Here is a 24,589-nt window from a genome sequence, read left to right on the forward strand (position 1 = left end):
AGCCCAGGTCTCTTGTAGCATGAGGACATCAAAGTCCTGCCAAAACATATCTCTATTTACATCCTTCTGTTTTCCCTTCCACCATCTCCCCTCTAGTCTCCATCTTCCATCACTTATGCCCTGCCTCCCCTTCCTTTCTTTTGGTCTCACGTTCTCTTGAAGCCGCCGCCATGCAATAGCTCCTGCTCACTGAAGAAGTGCCCAGTGGAATAAAAGGGCTGTCTAGCACTTGCAATCAGGCAGGTCCCAATTGGTTTGGCCTTCTATTAAATACTGTAAGCCATTCTTCTTGTTCTCCTTTAACTACTTAAGGATAGTCCCACCGTTTTAAATGTTCCTTGTTAGTTTAACTTTATTATTGCTCATTCATTTTATAATTGCTGTCATGTGATTGATAAAATGTTTCTTATGAAAATATTGCCAGAAAAATTATGAGAAAATAGCAGACACACAACATCTAAGGAAAATCGGCGTAGATCACACATAAAACCATCTTGCAGACACACCTGAAGGCTTCCATGCACACACCTACATACAGATCAGAATGCGTAGAGGCACTTATTTAAACAGACTAGCAAGCACACAGATCACAACCTTCAGGCACTCATGCATAACAACAATCATACATGCAATCACTCATGCTCAGACCAGATGACCAATTGGTACTTGTACAGGAAAAGACTCCACATACATTATCATACAAAACAAACTTTTATTCAGACAGCACACAAGTTCGCCCATATACATGTCTAGGGAGTGATAGACCTTCTCGGGAGAAAATCATATTGGAGCGAGAAAAAAGAGTGCGGAGGCTTCTTCGGCTCTTGACTTTTCTCTGGCAAAATCAGTTCTACAGGGTGACTGAATGGTTCAGTCTCTGTGCCAAAACATTTGTTGAAGTGTTAAAGTAGTAATAAAGAAAACCAGGAGTGCCTTTCAGAGCGGATTAGTCAGATTGGGGTTACTTCCGTTACTGATTCAGATAAGTTGTTTTTACTTGCGTCCTGAAGGAATTACTAAATGTTTTGCATTAACTATTGCTAAGTGACTGATGTCTAATCAGAGCATGACCAATCCCGAAGTGATGACTGACAAATCAGAGCATGACTTATTAAGAAGTAATGGATGTCAAATCTGCCCTTAACTTATCGCTCAATGATGAGCGTCAGATCTGAGTAGTCACTGATGTCAGCAAGTTCAGCATTGGATGGCATCCAACATTCTAAAGCTTAATCCTCCCAAAACAGAGCTTGTTGTTACTAGGAACTTCATTGACAAATGGAGCACTGACTGTTGACCATTATTATGAGTCCTTTACAGCCCAGGTTAAATCTTTCTGAACTCTCGGTAATATCATCGACTCAGATCTCACTCAGGAAGCTGGTGGTAAATGAGACGCTCTCTAGGAGAACCATCTGTTGCTATCACATTTTGCACTGGTTTGGAGGTCAAAAACCATGAAATGAGAAGAAACTAAGATAGCTAATTGTTTAAGAAGATGTTACTCAAAGAGGCACAAAGCTTCAGGATCCAAAGGTTTCCAACTTAAAAAAAGATTTTTGGTGATTTGACTAAACATTTTGTTGAAAGTGTGGACATTTTTTAAAATCAAAGGAACGTGCAGCGAATGAAACACTTCTGGAGCTTGGTACATCCTGCCACCTATGTTGTCTTTGCCTTCATTTAGACATCTTATTATAGTCATCTTAGGAAATAAAATGAAGTCGCAGATCTATTACGATTCTGGCTGCGACAGATGCCCATAAATCAGGGCACTTGAGAAATGTATACTTCCTCAGGTTTTTGCTAGTTAAACCTCATTCATAGGAACTGAATGAGAAGTGAATACAGATGGGGAAGTCTGCTTGACTGGATCTGTGTCGTCCATTGAGCAATTACACAATTTTAAAGTAAGAAAGTTCCTAATGTGAGGGGTTAGACACATCGCTGGACCCTGGACTCTGAACTGAGCTTTCTAGGGTGGCTACATTTAAAGTCTCACTAATATTGTATGGGCATGGGTACGTTCCCCTGGACTTGGAAGTAGCCTGGCTGGTGTGCGGCAGGAGGAAAGAAAGACACTGATGGCAGTACGTTGCACTTGATGGGCATGGCATGGACGTGAGAGCGCAAGGAGCAGGGAGAACCGAGATGTCGAGGCCAAGGCCGATCCGCTTGGCTGAAGGGGCGCCGCCTCCCATGATAAAGGAAAAGAGGTGCGGCAAAGGTATCAAGCGTCCGAGACCCGGATGCAGTGAAGCCTGAGTCTGCCAGTAAGTCCAACCTCAAGTGTGCAGAGGAGCTGGAGAGATACTGGTTGAGCAGAGTTAGAAGGGGCTTTGCTCCCTTCCACCCCGTGGACTGAGTACCGCTGGCTTTTGCTGCCAAGTGGAGTCCAGGTAATAGCCTAGGAAGCCCACAAATCAATCCATTGGTTGCTGAGGGCAAGTAACCAATTCTCTTTCTGCTTTCCTACCCCATTGCATGAGTCGCTTTGAAAAGCCCTCCAGAAAGGACAAAACGTTCTTTGACAGTGGCTAGAGCAAAGGCTGGGGCTCATTTGATGACTCGCCAACTTTCTACTTACTGACAGTATACTTTGCCACCCGGGAACTGGACATGAGTAAATCTTTCCTGGTTGTGGCGTGAATTGTTTTGAGAAAGAAGAAGGTGGGAAAATCTAGGCGGAGAGGAGTGCAAGGAGCATTTGTCCTCTGTTAGGGGAAGCATTGCCAGGTGGGTTGAGCGATGAGCAGCGGAAGTAGCCTACCTAGGTCTCTGTGTGGTTTGTGGCACCACGCTCCCGTTCTTACTTGTTGCGCAGTGCCCTATGAACAATATAGTGTTGGGAAACCAAACCACCTAATAACGTCTCTTCGGCAGCTGAGGAGTTTAGTCAGCCACTGATTTACCTACCCTGAGAAATGTCTTGTCAAGAACTGTGCGTTGCACTAAGTGTCTCAGTATATTAATAGGCAGAGAAGAATCAAAATTAGTGGAAGAAAACTGTGCTTGGGTCGTTTGATTATGCTTGGGGCCTGCACTAAAACTACATCTAATCCGCTAATAAACAGAGCACCTTACACCAATGCGCTAAAGGGCAAGAACGTGATTTTTAGGTCGAGCCTAGTGCAACGTGCATGCACTGCTCTGTGAGGCATGTTGTATCTCCTCTTCTGGACACTAATCACACCTTTCGCTCCCAATCGTTCCTATGTGTGCATGTATAAATTCCCTTGCTTTCAGTGGTTAATTGTTACATTTGTCCCTCCTCTCTCTGGCTGTTTCTGAGGGTGCTTCCTGTCGACTGGCCCTGTTATGCAAGTATAATCGCTTATTTGTTTATTACACTATGTTTTTTTGCACCTTTTTTCTGTCTGGTTTCCATTCAGGAAACGCGAACGTTAGAGCTTTATGGAATGGTTTTGTTTTAGGAGTTTAGTTTTTCTTTTGTTTTTATTAAACCTTTGTTGCTGCATTCGTTTGTTCTGTCACTATGAGGTGTAAAACCTATCCTCAGTGATGTACCATGGTACATGGTGAGATCACAAATGAATTCGCAACGTGCTTCTTGGCCTGCTTTGTAGCACTGCTGGGGTAGGGTCCTGGATCTTGAATACCTGCAAAACTGAATTGCTGGCAAAAAAATGCCAAAACGTTCCCTTTGCTTCGTCCTGGCAGTCCTTGTTCACCCCTCTGAGGCTGTGCTTCCAGCTGCTCTTTAAAGAACAGAAAGTGAGGAATTTCACACACAAAGAGCAGCACTGCTGGCGGCAGAGGGGGGAGAGGCAAAGGGAGGCAGGCTTGGGTAAGTTACTCGGCCAGCTCAAGAGGCTGAGGCACAGAGGGAAGAGCAGGTTGAAAGGTGTTAAAGTGAGCTGCATTACATTGGTAAATTTCAGATAAAACTAAAGCTGTGCTCTTAAACTCTTTCAAATCTTGAAGGAGCAGTTACTTTAGTTACTGCAAAGCAATCCTGCAGTTCAGGATTTTCAAAATCGACCTAAACACGTGTTGGGAACACTAAATGAAATAAATTACACAGTAGGCACCCGGAATTCATTACACAAACTCTGTTTCAGTCTGTGAAGCCTTAACATTTGTGTGTTCCTTCACTCGCAGCAGCTGTTTTAGATGAGGCTCGGCGGAAAAAAAAACCATATATATATATCTTCAGCCCTTTGGACCTCAAGTGCATTCACCTGTTTCCATTATGCAGCGATGGATTATGATAAGGCCCACTGGAATTATGGAACCTCGTTGCTCAAATTATGCAATTGTTTTGACTATGCTATGCAGCAGGTAAACTCCTGTTATCTGTTATGTGCATAGCGCTTAAAATAATTCTGTTACTTAAATCTGCCTAAGGGTTGGGGGAGGTGTTGGGTGAGGGGCTGTTAGAGTGCATGGCCGTACACTTGTGCCCTCTCCTTATTCCACCGTGGGGCACGGCTAGCTGAAGCTAGCACTAAACATCAGCCACGGGTGCACAGAGCTGCTTTCTCTGCAGGGGCAGAACCACTAACGAGATTATTTCCGCAGCTGCACCCTCTGGGCTTGCTGATAGTGCTTTCTGTGTAGCGTCATTCCAGACAGCATGCAGCTACTCATACAGTTAAAGCAGCCCCACTATATTCTTCAAAAAATGCCTATTCAGCGAAATAATTAAAATTTACGGGCAAAGAAAAAGAAAGGGCCATCACGTCATGAAAAAGTTAAATTTTAATTTTCGTTGTCAGATTTAATAGTCTTCTTGTTGTCCATTTACGTAGATGGAGTGTATCATGAAGCCTGGGAACATATAATCAAGTTACACCAAATCTTGTTTTTTTGCCTGCCAATGCAAAAGTGATCTCTTCTTCTGAAATATTTGCCCCCCCTGCAGAAGACGGAATTGTCACTCGGGGAATTTAAATCCTACAAAAATAGGAAGACTGCAGCATTTTCAAATAAGGTGTATTAAAAATTGTTTTATATCCAGTGCGGTTACTATGTAATATCCATATCCAGCAATACATGTCACATCTTAGCATACTTTTCCACAATTCCACCTACAAGTTACGTGAAAAAAATATATCAATAACTGCTTCCTTTGTTGAGAGTAGTTCATACATAAGGCGTTCCAAGTTAAAATCTCCATCTCATTCTTTTATCATAAATCTGTGAGAATATTTGCATGGTTTCAGAGGTTGGATTTGCAACTCACAGGAAAAATTCTCCTTGTCATGCAAAATTACTAGTATGCCGCATATGGAAAACTATGCATTTCAATAAGATAAAAAAACCTACAAGTTCCAGAATGCCGAGAGCGGTCTACAGAAAAAGTCAGGACCTGCTGGTGTAACACAGGGCATGGGGTCACTTGGTGACTATGTTCTGACAATAGGCCAGACAGACTCAATTGATTTTGGACTACATTTTGTATAGGCCAAGTTTTATTGCTGGGTCCAGTACTACACCTGTGTCTCTGTTCATACATCCATTACACTCCAAATCAAAACACATAGATCAAAGACATTGTCATTTACAACGCCAATAGCTCTAACTCTGACAAATGCTTGTTTCCTTTTGGAGCAAAGAGAGAACAGTCCAAGAAGAGATGCCTTAATCCTGGGGAAAGTGTTGTTGATCTCTCAGCGCGGTAGTTTCAGTCCACATGTCCCCCTGTTAGAGAAGTCGAAGTAATAAATCAAGAGAAATTGCCTGGTCCATCGAAAGGACTTAAAACCCCTACATATATAGATTCAGAATTTAGCTGCAGGTAGAGGCGGATTGACAATGACAAAGTCCAAAGTAACAGTTCCCAACCTAAGGCTATGCCCTTACTTACAACTGGCCAGCATCTTTTTCAGCAGCACACCCTTGGAACACTCCTCAATAATATTTCAGATTTCGGCTACTCTGGTTTTATGATTAATTGGCATAGGCCCAAATAATTCCTTAGGCCATAAGGTACATGTCTCGCATACACTGCTGTGTTTAGAGAGAATTGTATCCTGTATCTTAACCTTATTAGAACCATTTGTAGCAGGGTCCGACTCTATACAAGACATAGTTGGAATGATACTGAAGGTGCTAATTAGCACCAAAGAAGAGCAGGAAAAGTCAAGTCAGAGTATTTTGAGACCGCCCGGTACTGGTGCGAATACTGCAGATGTTGACAATGTTCTGTCACTCCAGGTCACGACTCTTGATTTTTGCATGTAAGCAGGAAAACCTATGATAAAAGTATCAGGAGGCACTACCAGAAATGGATTTGTGGTAGAAAGCCTTACTGCTTCTATAAGATATATATTTGACCCTTGCCCTGTGGTTTCTGTAATACCTGGGTCTAATGTGAAAACTTTAAATCTGGCGCCTGAATTTTTTTCTATCTTTTAAACCAAACCCAAACTAGTCAAGCATGGTAGCCTCAACCGAAAATGTTCAAGTCAAGTGCAAGGGTAAATAAAAACAAACTGCGATAAAAGAGTAGACCTAATAGGTGGATCTTTAAAATACTTCGCTTCAGTGATGAGTGGATGCCCCTCAACAGTCTGAGGACCCTACCCCAGGTCACCTAATGGTAGGGTTAAGCCCGAGCTTTCTAATCCCTGTTACCTCCCCAGGTGAGACGACTGACTCGAAGACGGTGGTTGCGACTTCTTCTATTTTGCTGTCTGCATGTCCCTCTGCACTTAATCCAACGACTGTTCCCTTTGTGGACACATGTAAAACGAAAGAAACTTTGATACCCTATGATAAGGAAGACCCTGTTCTTTGCCCTTATGTCAAAACTTCGACGTTGGTCTTCTTCCCCATTTTTGACTAAGTCCTAATCCTGAATCTTTCTTCTTTACTTGCATGTTTTGAAGAAATAAACGCTTGATTTAATCCAAAGCTGTGACCTGCTATTGGTTTCCCTGTCGCATTCTGGGCTGTGGACTAAAACGAGGGTAACATTTTGTTCTAATGTTGTTGCGAATATGGTACTGCCAAACATCGAATGTCTGCAATGCAAAGGTATCAATGTGGTCCCTGCTCACAAGGGAGTAAACAGGATAAGAGCCTAGGTCTGAAGGATAAAGAAGAGGGTGGACTTGTGGTCTTTTGTAAATAATGAGGGTCCGCCGGTTGACACAAAGGGGTTGAAAGTTCACATAGGTATGAATGGAAAACGTGTGACTATTGGGAGTTTTGTTAACTCTCATGTTGATTGTGCTAATGATGAAATCCAGAAATGGAAATGGTTGGTGGAGCGTTGAATAACAACCATACGTCGCCCACTGCGCTACATTTTCATGGCTAGCAATGAATTAAAAGTGGTCTCCTGGAACTTGGCAGGAAGAGAAGCTGCTTTGTTTAAGGGATATTAATGGAGACGTGGTACAATGATGAGATTCAGTGTGACTACTTTTCTGTAGATTGTAAAGCTTCTCCAGCTAGGAAAGGCCATGCAAAAGAGGAAGGGTAGCAATTCAAATTACCAGTAAAATTAAATGGACATATGCGAGTTATAAGGAACCCTCCAGTCTTTTCGTGGAGGTCACTCTCCTTCCTTGTGGAGGTGAGTCGCTGGCACCAATTTTAGCAGTAAATGCATATATTCCCCCGGATGCCTCGTATAATAAACTAGTGTACAAGTTTTTACATTTATTAAACCCACCTTAGTCAAAGAGAATGTTTCCCATGTAATTTTGGTAGGAGATCTGAACTGTAAAGTTTCCAACCATACTGGTAATATTTTCTGTGAAACTTAAAAGAGAAAGCTCTTTGTATTCCTCCCCGTCCCCCACTCCCCCAATTTCATTTCCATTTAATACTAAAACTGCTGAGAGGGAAGATCCTCCTCAACAGCTGAGAAGCAATGATTACTTAATAGCAAATGGCAGATTACCGTCTGATTCCCCTCGCAGTAAACCCCTCAATCTCCGAAGGGGAGGCAATCTTGGACTATTTGATTGTTGCCTTTACCTCATTCCATTTGCTAGGCGACGTGCAAATAGTTGACTCCATCCTTAGCAATCATCGCCTATTTGTTTTTACATTAAGGGTAATTACCTCCCCAGTCTGTTTTGGAAATTTGATGGGGACTCCTTTAAATGTAATAAAAAATCAGGAAGGACGCAATGGAACCCTAAAATGATAACTGTTCTTAAGGGCATATTAGAAGATGCTGTTAATAATTTTAACACTTGGGTGATTGACTCTCTACACTATTTTGATCAGTTTATGAAGCAGGTTTAAATAATTCAAATCGAAGGCAATCAAAGGTCTCCAGAAAGGTAAATCACTACTCTCTTCTTCAATTCAGGAAGCAATTTAATCTATATACTTATGAGAGAAATTCCCGTTCGTCTTTATTAAAGAGGCGTATACGCCGCCTAAAAGCAAGTTTAGAAAAGAAAGCTTACGATCAGATATGGATTGATTTGCAAGAAGCTGTTTTTAAGAATCGGGTGAGAAATTTCTGGTAAATAGTTGCAGAAAGGTGTGGGAAAAGGGTTAGGTCCACTCCTTCCCCAAGCATGAACAAAAGCTGGATTCATTTATCTCTGTTTTATATGCATCAAGTGGTTAGTTAAAAATGCCCCACATTCTGAACTCTAGTTTATCCACATGTAATTTTCTAGATAAAAGAGAAATAGAGGATGCCATTGTAGGAATGTGTTCCTCTGCTGCTATGGGACGAGATGAAGTGCGACTCTCCGTAATAAAACAGAAAGCCACTCTTCGGGCTGCATTACCTTGTTCGGTCTTTAAAACAGGTTCTCCAGTATTGGGGTGTCTTTCATAGATTCACATGCTTGAATGTTCCCCGTCGTCTAAGTGGGAGTCCCATGGTAAATATCATAGCAATAAGATGCTAATAACATAAGTATGTAGAAACATAACACATACAAATACACAGTAGAAATGCATAGAAATACCAAGACATAATTCCTACATAGGAATACATGGCAGAGAGAAAAAACACTTGCAACATATCCATGTCATTGTGTTAGTCCAAAATGCAGCCAATCAGGCTCAAGCACCCCTCCAGAACCTTCTCCTCAGAGCTCAGTCCCTCAGATTTTGTACCGCATGTCGTGTGAAGGGAGTCTCCCTGAGCTCTGCTCAGTTTTTCTCAACTTTTCTTCTGTATTCCAGTGTTTGACATGTCTTCAAGTAAGAAGTCTTTATTTAGACCCTGTTCTTCCTGTGGGAAGCTGCGCTTATACTCTGAAGATCCCCACAGCAAGTGTATATATTGTCTTTACCCGGACCATGATGTGAGCAAATGTAAATTTTGCAGGACCTTTTCTACTAAGACCCTTAAAGACAGGGAAGGTCGTCTCCTCCTCTGGTTGCAGAGACTTAAGGACAAGGATAACCCCCTTTCTGATGCAGACAGCCTTATGTCTAGAACATCTAAAGCAGCCAGTAAGCGTAGCAGTGTGCAGGATTTGCCTTCTCCATTTTTAAAGAAAAAGAAACTCTCTCTTTCTATTGCTCCAGCGGTGTCTTCACCTCTTCCTGCTTCGCCCATGAGATATGACTCTCAGGCGTCTTCTGCTTCTTCCAGTCATGTTTCCACCAAGAAACATGTTAAATCGTTGACCGGAGCGTCGACGATCGCCCCGACGACGAGATCTGCCGTCTCCGACTTGTCGACGGCGACTGTGATGACATCTGCTGCTGGCTCGTCGTCGACATCTTCATCGACTAGAGCTGTTAAATCTTCGTTGTCGAGCCCGTCGACGAGTGCTTTGTCGGCGGCTGCATCTTCATCGTCGACGTTGAAGACCTCGTCGACTCCAGACCCGTCGGCGACAGCGCCGTCAACAGTGACACCGTCGACGACGGAATCCTCATCTGCCTCTTCGTCAACGCTTCTGCTGTCGTCATCAGCTAAGTCGACGACAACTTCGTCGACGGTGACTACCTCCTCTTTTGCTTCGTTGCCATTGCTACCACTTCCAACGTCAGGTTCTGGTCTTTCCAACGCCGGCCCACTACACAAACGTCACCAGGTTCCAGTAAACCAGTTGTCTATTCAAGACGACAAGCAGCCACCTTTCCCATTGTTTGCCACTGGCTCTGGAGAGGACTCTGGTTCAGAAGAGGAAGACGGCGGCCCTTTTGGGGCGACACACAGTCCTTCAGAATTAGTCATTAAGTGCCAGGACTATGGTGAGGAACCTGAAGGAAATTATTTTCAGGATGAAGAACAAGCGTTGCAGGTTCCAACAGGGCCACTGCCTCTGTCGCTCCTTTCTAACCTACAATATATGTTGGAGGATTATAACAGGCGGTTTCCCCCATCCAATCAGGGTTCGCCAGTACCAGCAGCACCTGTGCCTGTAGTACCTCCTCCTGTAGATCCGCTACCACCACCTTCTGCACCGTCCCCGCAAATCCAGACGTCAGTTCGGATTCACAGTACTGTCTATGCCGATGACGAGGATGACGTTCGCCCTGATCGTGAAGAGGGCGAAGTCCAGGATGATGGCAATGACGACAACACCATGGCCGATTGGGCCGACTACCAAATCCAGACGCCGTCCCCTCCTCCAGTGACACCTGGGGATTCCCGGCCAGTGGACATTGCCAGTTTCCATCAGTTAATGGACAGAGCAGCTCAACGCTTTAAACTGCCAAGAGTCCAAAGAGAAGAGGACTGTTTTCTGTATGATTTTAAGAATCAGCCATTTAAGCAGGTCCATACAGTCCCCATTATTGATTTCATATGAAACGAAGGGTTGAAACTTATGCAGACACCAAATACCATCCCTGCACAAATGCCTTGCCTAGAAAAGAAATATAAGGCACCCATTGGTTCCCCTGTGTGCCTGATTTCGCAGCCGAAGCCTGATTCGGTGGTCACTCAAGCTACTCAGCGACGCACAAGGAACCCAGCATCACCAATTACAGCTCCTCCTGATCAGGAGTGTCGTCGCCTGGACACCATTGGGCGGAAATTTTCATCAATGGCATCTACCACAGTGAGAGCAGCGAATGCTTTAGCTATTCTACGGCGATATAATCGTCAGATGTGGTCTGACATGGCTGCCCTTGTAGCCCTCATCCCGGAGCCCTCCAGGGCTGAAGCCTTGAAAATTTTGCAGGACGGAGAGAGAGCAGCTGAGGAGATCATAGACTGCTTAGTAGACATCGCATCAGCTGGTTTCCGACAGCTTGCAGGGGCAGCTTTGTTGCGGCGACAGGGATGGCTACGCTCCACTTCATTTCGTCAAGAAGTACAGGCAAAGATCCTTTATATGCCGTACGATGGATATTCACTCTTTGGGGCACATGTTGATGAGGCTCTCCAAGCCATTAAAAAGGACACCGACGAGGGGGCGGAGCCGGACCGGCGACCAAGATGGCCGCTCGGGGTCCCGGCTCCGCAGACCTTCTTCCCTCACCGCCCGAACTGGCCGCCTGTCCCGCGCAGACACGGAGCTTCTGTGTGTCGGAGGGGGCACTGAGACGAGGCACCTGACTTTGGGGTATTTCCGAGCTCCGGGGACGGAGATGTGGTCCGTTGCACGGTGCGGCCTGCCCGACTCCAGCAGCCGGGACCTCACGCTGCACTGCTTCCGGCCGCCAGTTTAACAACAGCGGCCATACGGACCCGGAAGACGCCGGCCGCCCGTGATGGAGGTCAGCCCGCCCCCCCGACAGCTTACTCCCAGCGCGTGACCACTGGAGCCTGCTACAAGTGTAATGAACCGTCCCTCTATACCGTTCGCCCCCCCCCCCCCCCCGAGCACATCTCATCGGCAACGGGACACTGCTCTTTGTTTCCCTGGCGGTACATTGTTTGATCTGTGTACGTTAGTCCGTAACCCACGCTCCAGTGCACCGGAGCCGGTGGAGGTAAAACGCTGCTGTGGTACTTTTTGGGCTGGGGGGGGGCCCGTATGTGCCTTTCAGTGGTGAGTGAGGATGGCATTCGTGTGGTGCATTAATGTTGAGGCTCTGGTGGACTACGCTCCTCTATCTGGCTGGGGCCGGCGGCTTCGATGCTTGTCTGAGCTGCGCCTAGGTGGTGATTCCTATGGAAGTGGCGCCTCGATGGGTACTAACTGGCTGTGTGAATTAAGGACCGGGGGGAAGTGAATACCTCCTGTGTGCTGGAGGGTCACATTCTGGACGTGGTATGAGGATGTTCCCGGTTGCCTTTGGACCGGATGACCAACCCGAGGCCGACACCAGCTCTGTAAGTCACTGTTTGTGGGGCACATGCCACAGTTCCCCGTGAAGGAGCCGCGGCCGGGGGTGGAAGTGACTCTACGATGGCTGAGAGGCGAATATGCTTATTTAAGAGACTCCCTTGTACTTCTGTGTGGACCGACGAAAGGATAACTAGCTCCGTGTGTGAAGATGGACAGCTGCCGAGCGAACTGCGCCATGGGACATCGCAATAACTCTGGTTTCTCCCGGAATGGCTTGCGTGCTTCAGTTGGTACTTTGCTAGCCCGACCCTACATTACATAAACGGTGTAATTTGTGATTCGAGTCTTGTGGGTCTGTGGGAGTCGAGGGCGCTCAGGGCGCCATTGTTGTTGCATGGGGAGATTTACATCTTCACTGTGTGGTTTGAGAAGCCGAGCGGCTACTACTATCCTGATTATGTGGGTGCTTCCGAGGTTATGGCTCTACTTCCGTAGTAGTTGAAACGCTGTGTGGCGGGGGGGGGGGTCGGGGAACCCGTAACGGGAACCCTCCACATATTTTCTTTCTCCTACCGTGGGGTACTAGTTAACTTCTTTCCTTTCCTCTCTTTCTTTCTTTTACCTTAGTGTGAGTTAATGTCTCTCTCTCTTTTCTCTTATTCTCTCTTCTATATTTCGGGTTCATATACTGGGCAACAGGCACGCTGCTAGGGGGGTAGGCCGTAGCCATACGCAGGGGTGCAGGGTGGGGGGATGTGGGAGGGGTGTTGTTGTTTTTCTTCCTTTCTTTTTCGTTTCTATGGCCTTCTTTATTTTTGTCGCTCTTGGCTTGTCTTCACTTTCCTCTTCTCTCCTCCTTTTCTTGGGATCTGCGTGGAGATAATTCTCTGTATGTTTTTCTTATTTCAGACAATGAGGGTGGATTTTTAAATGCTTTGCTTACTGCGGCCTGGAACTGTCTTGGTGGGAGAACTGCATTGCTTATTGATTATCCTGGTTATGTATTGGAGCGCAAATACCTTACCTACAGTATTCCTGACTGTTAATATCCTGCCTATTGAATATCCCTTGATTTGTTATGTCTTAAGTGTAATGCACCAGATCCTGTTCTTTCTATTTAAACTAAAAAGGAACCTTCTTTAATCCGGTTACCTCTATGGTAATAATGCTCTCCTGTGTTACAACCGAGTATTTGAGGAGCGGATTCTTGTACTGCAATGGATTACTTGTTTTAACCGCTTCTATCTTGATGGCCGACCGTGGTGGTCTGAAATGCTTTTGATTGTAACTGATTTAAGTACCAATAAAGGTTTACCAAAAAAAAAAAAAAAAAAGGACACAGACACTGCTCGCTCTTTAGGGACCTTACAGTTCCGAAAACAACCTTTTCGTGGAGCACGTGGGCGCGGCACCAACTCCAATTTTCGTGGAGGATCTCATCAAACATACTCCTATAACCAGGGTAATCAGCGCTACTCTTCCCAGCAGCAGCAGTCCTCCCGTAAGCAGTCCTCCAAATCCTATCGAGGAAAGTCTGCATATAGAGGATCTACCTCTAAACGACAATGACTTGCCTTTCCCCCCAAAAGTTGGAGGTCGAATCTCCCTGTTCTTTTCTCAATGGTCCTCCATCACCTCAGACGTTCTGGGTTCTGGACATTGTAGCGAAAGGCCATGCTTTGGCTCTGGACATTGTAGCGAAAGGCCATGCTTTGGAGTTCGTCAAGATTCCTCCTCCCACTCCTCCATCCGGCCCGCCTCCATCCCACCTCAAGGAGTTGTTCCAACAAATTCGGATTATGATTACGAAGGGCGCCATCGAAGTGGTTCCAAAGTCTTAGAGAGGAAGGGGGTTCTATTCCCGTTTTTTCCTTATCCTCAAGAAGTCAGGAGACTGGCGTCCGATTCTGGACTTACGAGCGCTGAACAACTATCTCAAATCCCAATCCTTTCGTATGCTCACGCTCATGGAGATTTTGCGTCTTCTCTCCCAAGACGACTACATGACCACCATCGACCTCCAGGACGCTTACTTTCATGTGCCAATTCTTCCACGTCATCGAAAGTACTTGCGCTTCCGAGTGGGACGGAGAGACTTCCAGTTCCGGGTGCTGCCTTTCGGCCTACGCTCCGCCTCTCGTGTCTTCACGAAAGTGTTAGCTCCTGTGTTAGCTCCTGTGATAGCCTACCTGCGTCCAAATTTTTCCATACCTGGACGATTGCCTTCTCAAATCTCAATCTCGCAGCCAGTTGGTTCGGGACACTCAACACTGTCAGGAGGTCTTCCGCTCCCTCGGCCTCTCCATCAATGTTGAAAAGTCCCGGTTTGTCCCAGCTCTCTGCAGAACCTTTCTGGGCGCTACCCTGGACACTTCCGTAGCCAAAGCGTTTGTGTCTCACTCACGAGCGTCAGCTAAAGATACTCCGCCTGGTGGCTTGTATTTGCGCAAAACAGTCCGTTTCAGTCCGGATCTTGAAGTCCTTTCTGGGGATGGCCTCGTCATGCATTTCTCTGATCCCAAATTGCAGATTAAAAACTCGCCCTATTCAGGAAGAACTGGACAGGCAATGGCGTCAAGTCACCGGATCCTTCAACGACATAGTCTGTGTCACCGCTCGCATGAAAGCGGCTCTCCAGTAGTGGGCGCAACAGTCCAACATCGCAGCAGGGGTTACTTTCCTCACCACCGCTCTGGAACTCACGCTGACGACGGACGCATCCTTAGAAAGGTGGGGTGCTCACCTACAAGGTCTGTCGATCAAGGGCAAATGGACTCTGCCTTAGCGATCTTGGCACATCAACCGGCTGGAATTGATGGCCATCTTTCTATCCCTCAAGTCGTTCCATCCTGTGTTCAAGGGGGAGTCAGTCCTTATCCAAACGGACAACACGACCAGCATGCACGCACTATGTCAACAAGCAGGGTGGAACCAAATCTCCTCTCTTGTCTCGTCTGGCACAGTCGATCTGGGATTGGGCAATCAGTCACCACGTCACCCTGACTGCCGTTCATCTGCCAGGAGTCTCCAACATCCTAGCGGATTCCCTCAGCAGATCCACGTCTTCCACCCACGAGTGGCAGTTACACCAACCAACACTCGACCTAGTCTTTCGACGGTGGGGTCATCCACCCTTCGATCTCTTTGCAACACCGGAGAACCGGAAATGCCCATCTTACGCAAATTGGCATCCCCACCCCGGATTGTGCGGGAATGCCCTTATGATGAACTGGTGCGATCTATTCGCCTATGCTTTTCCTCCGATTCCACTAGTTCCTCGCGTGCTGTGGAGGATGCGGAGACAACCTTGCCACATCCTCCTGATCGCTCCCAGCTGGCCTCGACAAGCATGGTTCTCGGAGCTACTTCTCCTCTCCCAATGCGAACCCATACTTCTGCATCCCGAGCGGATCTCCTCACGATGGACCGGGGTCAAGTATGTCATCCGAAGCCCTCGTCTCTGAAATTATCGGCATGGAACCTGAGCACCTTGAATTTGCCCATCTAAATATTTCACCAGCATGCAGGGACATTCTCGCTCAGGCAAGAGCTCGTCTACAGTGAAAACCTACAAACTCAAGTGGAAGAGCTTTTGTCATTGAAGCGCAAGATGCCAATATTCATCCTCTTCATTCCACTCCGGATCAGCTTCTTCTGTTCTTTCTGCAACTGGCTCAATCAGGACTTTCACATTCCACTTTGGGAGTCTTCTTGGAGGCGATTTCCCGCTACCGTCCAGATGGTTCCACCTCGCTCTGCTCCTCCAGAGTCATTCGCCAGTTTTTCAAAGGATTATTCCGGAAGTTCCCACCCATTCGGCGTCCTCCTCCCACTTGGCATCTTAATGTGTGTACTGGCTCAACTAATGAAAGCACCATTCGAGCCCATCCACAGAACTGACTTAAAATTTCTCACCTGGAAGGTAGCCCTTCTCCTTGCTCTGACATCCTCTCGAAGAGTAAGCGATATTCACGGTTTCACCATTAAACCTCCATTTCTCCAATTCAAATCAGACTGTGTAGTGCTTCGCACCAACCCTACTTTCCTTTCTAAAGTACCTACTGACTTTCACATTAACGAACCTGTTTTCTTAAAAACTTTCTTTGCCAATCCTCAATCTCCGGCAGAGCAGCGCCTACATTCCTTGGACATTAAAAGATGTCTTAAATGTTACATCTATAGGACGGCACCTTTTCGCAAGTCTGATTAACTCTTCATTGCCTATGGACACATCCGTAAGGGACGTCCTGTTACCAAGCCAACTATCGCACGTTGGATTTCTTCAGCAATTGCTTTCTGCCATCAGCAAGCCTGCAGGCCTCTTCAGTCTTCCGTGAGGGCCAATTCCACCAGGGCGATGTCATCTTCTACTGCCCTGTTTGCCGGTGTGCCGCTTCATCAAATCTGCAGAGCAGCCACGTGGTCCAGCAGGCATACTTTCACAAGACACTATTGCCTGGATGCCATCAATGACACAGATACGGCAGTGGGACAGGCAGTGCTTCGCAATCTTTTTAACTAAGGTGAGCCTCTGTCTTCCCTCCTCCATTATGGTTCTTTGGCTTATGGTTATTACTTGCATGACTTTATTATAGTCGATTGAGTTTTCTTCCATGTTGTTGCATGGTTTCTTCAAGCCTTTTTCGGCTACTACTGCTCACTATTCTATTCAAGCATGTGAATCTATGAAAGACACCCCACTACTGAGAGAAGAACAATTGTTACTTACCTGTAAACAGGTGGTTCTCCACTATTGGTGTCTTTCATTGATTCACATGCGACCCACCCACCTCCCCTCAGAGGCTCTCTTCTCCTCATAGACTGTATTGTCACTCCTGTGCTACGAAAATCTGAGGGACTGAGCTCTGAGGAGAAGGTTTTGGAGGGGTGCCTGCGCCTGATTGGCTGCAGTTTGGACTAACATAATGACATGGATATGTTGCAAGTGTTTTTTCTCTCTGCCATGTATTCCTATGTAGGAATTATGTCTTGGTATTTCTATGCATTTCTACTGTGTATTTTTATGTTATGTTTTTACATACTTATGTTATTAGCATCTTATTGCTATGATATTTACCGTGAGACTCCCACTTCGACGGGGAATATTCAAGCATGTGAATCTATGAAAGACACCAATACTGGAGAACCACCTGTTTACAGGTAAGTAACAATTCTTCTTAGGAATGCAGGACACTCCCCTCCTCTTGGACCAATAGTATTATCATCCATCTATTTATAAAGGGCATCGCAATAGCCCACTAAATTATCACCAGATTGTGTTGTTAGATACAACGGGTAAAGTCTTTTCTAAATGTCTCCTGGCTCAGTTAAACACCTGGGCAGAGGACAGTAAATTCATAGTATTTGAACAGGCGGGTTTTAAAAAACAATAATAAGAACATGAACGGGGAGTTCCCAACAATCAAGAGGACTGGAAATTTCAAATAATTTCAATTGCCCACAAAGATGCTATCCGGTATCAAATCATTTTATTTCATTCCCATATATTACTTGTAGACAAAATATTCATTTGTTCAAAAAGATTTTTTTTCCCCAAAGACATAAAAATACATTTTTTTTAAATTATATAAATATAAATTTTCTTTAGCAATATAAGCCCAGCATCATGAACAATAAAACATCATCTGCGCAAACCATACACACTCTCAGGCAGACACACATTCATCCATCACCATATACATCTGAAAAGAAAACTGTAAACACATTTAGGACCAACAGACAGAGGAAAGCGCCGATGCGCGTTTCGGAAAAAAGTGCCAATGTTGTGGATTCCTTCATCAGGGCGCACAATAGGGTTTTATTACAGTTCCATTTCGACTTTGCTGGGCAAACACATTGTAGGGCATAGCATTTCTGTAACCAAACCCCAGGTATCAATTCAATGTGGGGGCCGAAGTGTAGTTGTTCAACTTACACGAAGGTCTAAGACAGTAATAAGATCGGTAACTCCAAAGTATCAGAGTGTACGTGTATACATTCAGGGGCAGCAGACCGTAAATATGAGGGCTGTAGGCGCGGTAGAAGGGGATCTTTAAATCCGTGCCTAAAACAAAATCGTCAAGATGATGACACAGCCTGTGAAGTGCTTCAAATATGCACAGCCGGAATAGAGTTTAGCAGGGAAGGGATAAACGAGGTTTGTTCAAAAGGATTCCTTATGGGCTTTAGAAAAGGCTCTCCGGGCGGTCTGCTGCCATCTTCATCTTCGTGACAAAAAACAAACATGGTACTCTTGACAATATAGCTGCTCTACAATTAATCAATGAGAAGTATGTGTCTATTGGAGGATGTGTTATATATGTCACATTTATAGACTTTTCCAATGCATTTCCGGTGCTCTGGAAAAAACTTTCACATTCTTGCAATGCCTGTTACCTTACTGCAATAATTGTTGCCCTTCATTTTTCCATGTGGTGTAAAGTTTTACTAGGGTGTTATTGTGATTCAGAAAAAGGGGGTGGTGATGGACAGAGTGTCTGAATTAAACAGAACGCTCCTACCCAGTCAACAGATCAGGGCTTGATCCATCACCGTTTTTTTAGCTCACTGCACCATCCCAGCTCAGAACCTGGCTACATGCAAATTAGTCTGTCCCTGGCCCAGTGCATCATGGGAACAGGGCAGACCAAACTACCAAGCCAATTCTTTCACTGGAAAGGAAACAAGCTTCCGGGGACCGGTTTCTGGCATTACAGCTGTCTTCGGCCCGGCTTGCTTGAATCCTGATGGTGCAGTGAGCAAGGGACTCGCATCTGAGTATACCCTTCCACGCTTAGGGTGGACAAAACGATTCAGAAAAGGGGGTGGTGATGGACAGAGTGTCTGAATTAAACAGAACGCTCCTACCCAGTCAACAGATCAGGGCTTGCTCCATCCCCGTTTTTTATCTCACTGCACCATCCCAGCTCAGAACCTGGCTACATGCAAATTAGTCTGTCCCTGGCCCAGTGCATCATGGGAACAGGGCAGACCAAACTACCAAGCCAATTCTTTCACTGGAAAGGAAACAAGCTTCCGGGGACCGGTTTCTGGCATTACAGCTGTCTTCGGCCCGGCTTGATTGAATCCTGATGGTGCAGTGAGCAAGGGACTCACATCTGAGTATACCCTTCCACGCTTAGGGTGGACAAAACGATTCAGAAAAGGGGGTGGTGATGGACAGAGTGTCTGAATTAAACAGAACGCTCCTACCCAGTCAACAGATCAGGGCTTGCTCCATCTACGTTTTTTAGCTCACTGCACCATCCCAGCTCAGAACCTGGCTACATGCAAATTAGTCTGTCCCTGGCCCAGTGCATCATGGGAACAGGGCAGACCAAACTACCAAGCCAATTCTTTCACTGGAAAGGAAACAAGCTTCCGGGGACCGGTTTCTGGCATTACAGCCGTCTTCGGCCCGGCTTGCTTGAATCCTGATGGTGCAGTGAGCAAGGGACTCACATCTGAGTATACCCTTCCACGCTTAGGGTGGACAAAACGATTCAGAAAAAGGGGGTGAAGAGTGTCTGATACTGCCGAAACGCGTCAACGCTCTTTTCGTCAAGTCCAATTCTGATTGGTCAACCCCTTTGGAGAAATAGGATACTCTAACTCCCAGTTGATCCAAATGTTTATGAATTAACTCCTCAAAAGACATAGGGAGCTGTCTTTGTTTATATATTTCACCCATACCTTTGTTAACAAATGTTATGCACAGGGGTTTCTTAACTGTTTTTTTTATATATATGTGATGTACATCATGCACTAAATTAGTGTGATTTATTCTTTTTCAATAATAAAACAGTCGCCTTTTATGTAATTTTATGTTGTTGCGCTCATGTTTACTTTTGCAAAAGTTTCATTATAGTTGTTACCACTGGTGTCGTGTGAAGTATGTGTGAGGAAAGTGTTGAGCATTTCAGTATTTGAATAGTAAGTATACCCTAAGGGAACCTTTGTTGTTTACGTGTTATTGGAAAAAGCCAATTTTTGTATGACTTGGGGAAATTAACGCTAAAAATGCAAAATAATTGAAATCATTATTGAATCAAGAAAAGATTAATCGCACACATTCATTATCATTTCTCTTTCGGCATAGTCACAGATTCCGGTTTGGCTTAGGCAGCAGGTGGCAGTATATAAATGGTATCCATCACCTTTTTGTTTGTAATATGGTCTTTGCTTTCACCATCCAACTCTAACTCTTTTTCTTTTTTTATCACACACTACTAGGATTCAGAAAATACCCAGGTTATTGGTTGGTGCAGCTGATGGTTATCTGTACATGTACAACCTGGATCCTCAGGAAGGGGGCGAGTGCACACTAATGAAACAGCACAAGTAAGCACCGCAAAAGTGTCTTCTTTCATCATTGTCCAGAATTTTTTGTGAGTTCTTTTTTTATTTTTGCCAGCACCAAATTACTTTTATATGGCCATTATTTTTAGTATCTTAATCATTCCAAATGATTGCTTTTTTTTAAACAAATTTTCAAGAGCAACATGTAAATATTCATTTGTTTTTCTTGTAGAGGTAGTTATTTTGTCACCCCATGCTCCTTTCTTCCAAATGGTTGTACGAATGTTGTATCTTAAAGACCAGCATAAAGATTCTGCTTAAAAGATAGCTCTGAGTTTAGGAATTGTAGTGGGAACTCTGTGTATGTGGGACCATATCTTTATATGTCATTTTGACAACATTTGAGGTGCAACCTACTACTTAGTCATTGTCATCTACTCCAATGTAATGATTCTATGTCTTATGTTAACGGTGTAGGCCAGTGTGCATGCCCTGTTTTTATATATACACATTTCTTTGATTATCTCGTATAATAGTGGTGTGGTGTCTAAATTAGTTTCCCTTACAAAATAGAATGTTTGTCTTCTCTCCTATAACAGCCCCATTGCCTTTTGCATCGAGCAATGTATTTGGTGAGAATAAAATGTTTCAGCAGTTGAATCACAAGCAGCCTTTATTCTAAACTCAGAAATGTCAGATATTTGAGTCCATGTGAAAATTTGGTTGAGGTGTCTAAAGATGCAATTCCAGTCTTGGTCTAAGTCAGTGGTTTTTAATCTTTTCACTTGTCTGTACCCCCACTTATGTAAAAACAGTGGGAGAGCAAGGGTTTTGTATGGGTTTATACTCCTAATCCCCTGGAGTTATATATTCGCAAAACAAAAGGAATATCCAGCGGAGCTGGTACTTTTTGTGTGTGGTGAAAAGTGTATTTGGAAAATGTGTGAGTTAAAAAGTGTCATACTTGTACTCTGCCAATTTTATTCTAGAGTCATGCAGCATGATTAAAAACAGGTGGAATACTTCTACCGGCGTGTTTGGACCAGAAAGTATCAGTGTTAGTGTGAGTATATGGTCAACATGTTTCAACCTTTTTAAAAATTCTAAGGTTTTCGTCAGGACCAAATGAGTTTGGTAGAGAGGGTATCGGTTAGGCGGGCCGCTTCAGCTCCAGACAAATCTTCTGTGACAGGCCCCCCCACGGTATCCATGAGGTACAAATACATTTAGTTTCCAATTTTTCTTACACACAAGGCTGTAAGTACGCTGAACCGTAAGTACACGGTCCGGCATTCAGTTGAGTCTGACAAGGGTGCGCCTTAGCGTGCGCAGACCTCTCTACCCAACTCATTTGGTCCTGACGAAAACCTTAGAATTTTTAGAAAGTTTGAAACATGTTGACCATATACTAACACTGATACTTTCTGGTCCCAACACGCCAGTAGAAGTATCCCACCTGTTTTTAATCGTGCCACATGACTCTAGAATAAAATTGGCTGTGAGTACACTTTTTAACTCACACATTTTCCAAATACACTTTCACCACACACAAAAAGTACCAGCTCCGCTGTAGTTGCAGGCGTCGAAGCACACCTGAGTGGCACTCGGTCACTCAGGTGGACCCCGATAATGAAGCATGTCACCAACCAGGTTGGTGAGTGAGGGGTTTATAAAAAAGAAAGAATGCTTTCTTTGAACGCTTCTCTCTCTCCTTTGTAATCACTCGATCATTGTGTACTGGGGATACTCCTTCTTTTGTTTTGCTAATATGTACCCCCACTTAACCATTACTTGAGTCCAGGGACCTCCACTGAATCATAATTGGAATCCGCAGTCCTCCCCTGAGTTATTACTTGAAGCAGCAGACCCCAGCCTAGGCATTTTCGATGATGTGAACAGCAAAATAATACACAAACACAAAATGATAAAATATTACATTTAATTCACAAGCGCATATTTGAAAAAAAAAGTGTTAATGGGAACGGTGGAACATTTCCAATATTCAGTTGAGGCCACTCATCAGCCATACTATATTTTGCTTGATGCACTTACACTGCTCCCACAAATTAATCTGAACATCCCACCATCATTTTCATTCTACAATTTCTAATTCCTTCACATTTACCTAATGTTTAAAACTAAACTCTATTAATATGCTAATATTATTAAATTTTCTAAACAGTCGCAGATCCCTGAGTAAGCTTCATGTAACCCCAGGGGTCCCTGTACCACAGGTTCAGAGCCACTGGTAAGAGGTATTTAGACTAATCATGTTATAAGTTGGTAATACTTATTGATAGTGTTGCAAGTGTTGGTCCTAGGGTCTTGGGTACTATTGAAATGTTCAAAGGTGTCTTAGTTTTCTTGAGGTAGCAAGGTCGAGTAGTCACAGAGAATGTTATGGATTAAGAACTCATCTACAGTTTAGCACGGTCAAATAACCTTCCCTAATGTTCAGTGTTTAGCCAGAGCTATAGTTTAAAAACCATATATCCTTGTTTATATTACAGAATCCAAAGGTCTGCACCCTAATTTGTCGGTTTTCCCATGACTCCAAACTTTGTTTTATAGACAGTGTGCCAATGGAGATATCCCTAACGGAAGCAACAGGATTCAAACTGCCAGGACTGCAAGGACAAGATTTCGGTCGCAGATTGACATAACATGTGCCAGTGGTGCTTAGGCCCTGTTCACGAGTCAGTCATGTGACAAAAGGGCCTTTGTGCACCAAAAGTCAATTAGTACGCGGGGAGTGAAGTTTTACGTTGCTAAGCATACAAAGTCGTGCTTGAAACAGAGTCCTGCTCCCAGTTATGGGGGCATTTTCAATAGTTCTCTTCTGCCTGAAGTTTTCAGTAAGTGGAAGCTGAAAACCATAAGCACAAGAAAGTGAAACGAGAATCTTCACCAAATCCAGTTACGTCGGCCTGTGCCATGTCTATGTCTATGAAATCACAAAGGCACAATAATTTGTTATGCAGACAGACTTTGAACCTCTGCCTCTCCCTCAACGGCAGTGTCCATTAGAGGATAGAGACCCTCTTTGGCTAAGACTCCAATGTGGCCCAAGAAATACCGAATGTCCCTCATGACAGCGATGATGACAAGGAGGTAGACTGTTAATCAATCAATCATACTTCTATATAGCACATTGCATGTCATCCATGAGGGCGTCAAGGCGCTGGAGAAGCTGGGTGCTTTGCGTTGGTTTGTTCATACGAACAGCCAGGTCTTGAGTTCTTTCCGGATTTGCTGGGTTGATGGTGCTATCCTGAGGTACAGGGGGAGGTTGTTCAATGCCTTTGTCGCCAGGTGCAAGAAGGAACGCCCTCCGCTTTTGGGGAGGTGGATCCAGGGGGTGTCTGCGTGAAAGAGGCCTATTTTTTTTTTTAAATAAATAAACTTACCGTTGGGCCAGGTCCCACGTCTCCACTCCTGCTCTTCTCCGTCTTGGAGGGAAGCACATCCAGGCCCCGCTGCAGCGTTGTGGTTGGTAAGCACCCACTCCCCTGACCAACCACAATCCAGCGTTGTGATTGGTTTTGAGCGCCTGGTTGGACGCTCAACCAAGGAATAGGAGCCTGAGCCTGTTCTCCATGCAGGCTGTATGCAACCTGCATGGAGAACGGGGAAGTGCGCACTTAGAAGTGGGCAAACCACTCCTCCCCTGCCCTGCTCCGAGAGTACTGTAGCCTCCCCCGCCCGCAAAGAAGCAGGAAGCATAAAATAATATTAACTTGCAGTTATCATTTTATACTTCTACTTCGCACTGCTTAAAAGCAGTGGGGTGACGCCATAGCGGAGGAGCCGCCACTGCCCCAGGCATCTGCCCTGAGTCCGACATTGTTTAATGTCTGTTTGTCCCTTTTGGCAACCCCGGCAGAATCCTTAGAGAGCTTCTCATCACTCACAATGATGAAACACAAATCATTCTAACTTGGGATGCGAACATTTCTAGTGCCCAAAATAGATATGAAGGGTGCCTGTTTGCGGTATTCCAATGGATGTGTTGGAGCAATCTTCCGTGCAGCACCAGTAAGACAGAGATACTTTTTGGATCTCTCCCGAAACATTCCCCATCCCCTCTCCGGGGTTGGGCATCTTGGGAGTAAAGTTTGACCACAAATTGTACTTCAAACCACAACCGGAGG

The 24,589-nt window shown here is 44.9% G+C and overlaps 1 protein-coding gene across 2 annotated transcripts in view; it reads left to right on the forward strand.

Annotated features, from left to right (window-relative positions):
* The window catches only part of WIPI2 (WD repeat domain, phosphoinositide interacting 2), a 190,831-nt gene that overhangs the window by 128,495 nt on the left and 37,747 nt on the right, over positions 1 to 24,589 (forward strand). For both annotated transcript variants that reach the window (XM_086949684.1, XM_086949685.1), the window contains one exon: positions 20,373 to 20,480. In XM_086949684.1, coding sequence (XP_086805810.1) covers positions 20,373 to 20,480 — 108 coding nt within the window. The remainder of the gene's footprint in view (positions 1 to 20,372; positions 20,481 to 24,589) is intronic.

This window comes from Lissotriton vulgaris, unplaced genomic scaffold, assembly GCF_964263255.1.
Source record: "Lissotriton vulgaris unplaced genomic scaffold, aLisVul1.2 SCAFFOLD_924, whole genome shotgun sequence".
In the NCBI taxonomy this organism is placed as follows: Eukaryota; Metazoa; Chordata; class Amphibia; order Caudata; family Salamandridae; genus Lissotriton; species Lissotriton vulgaris.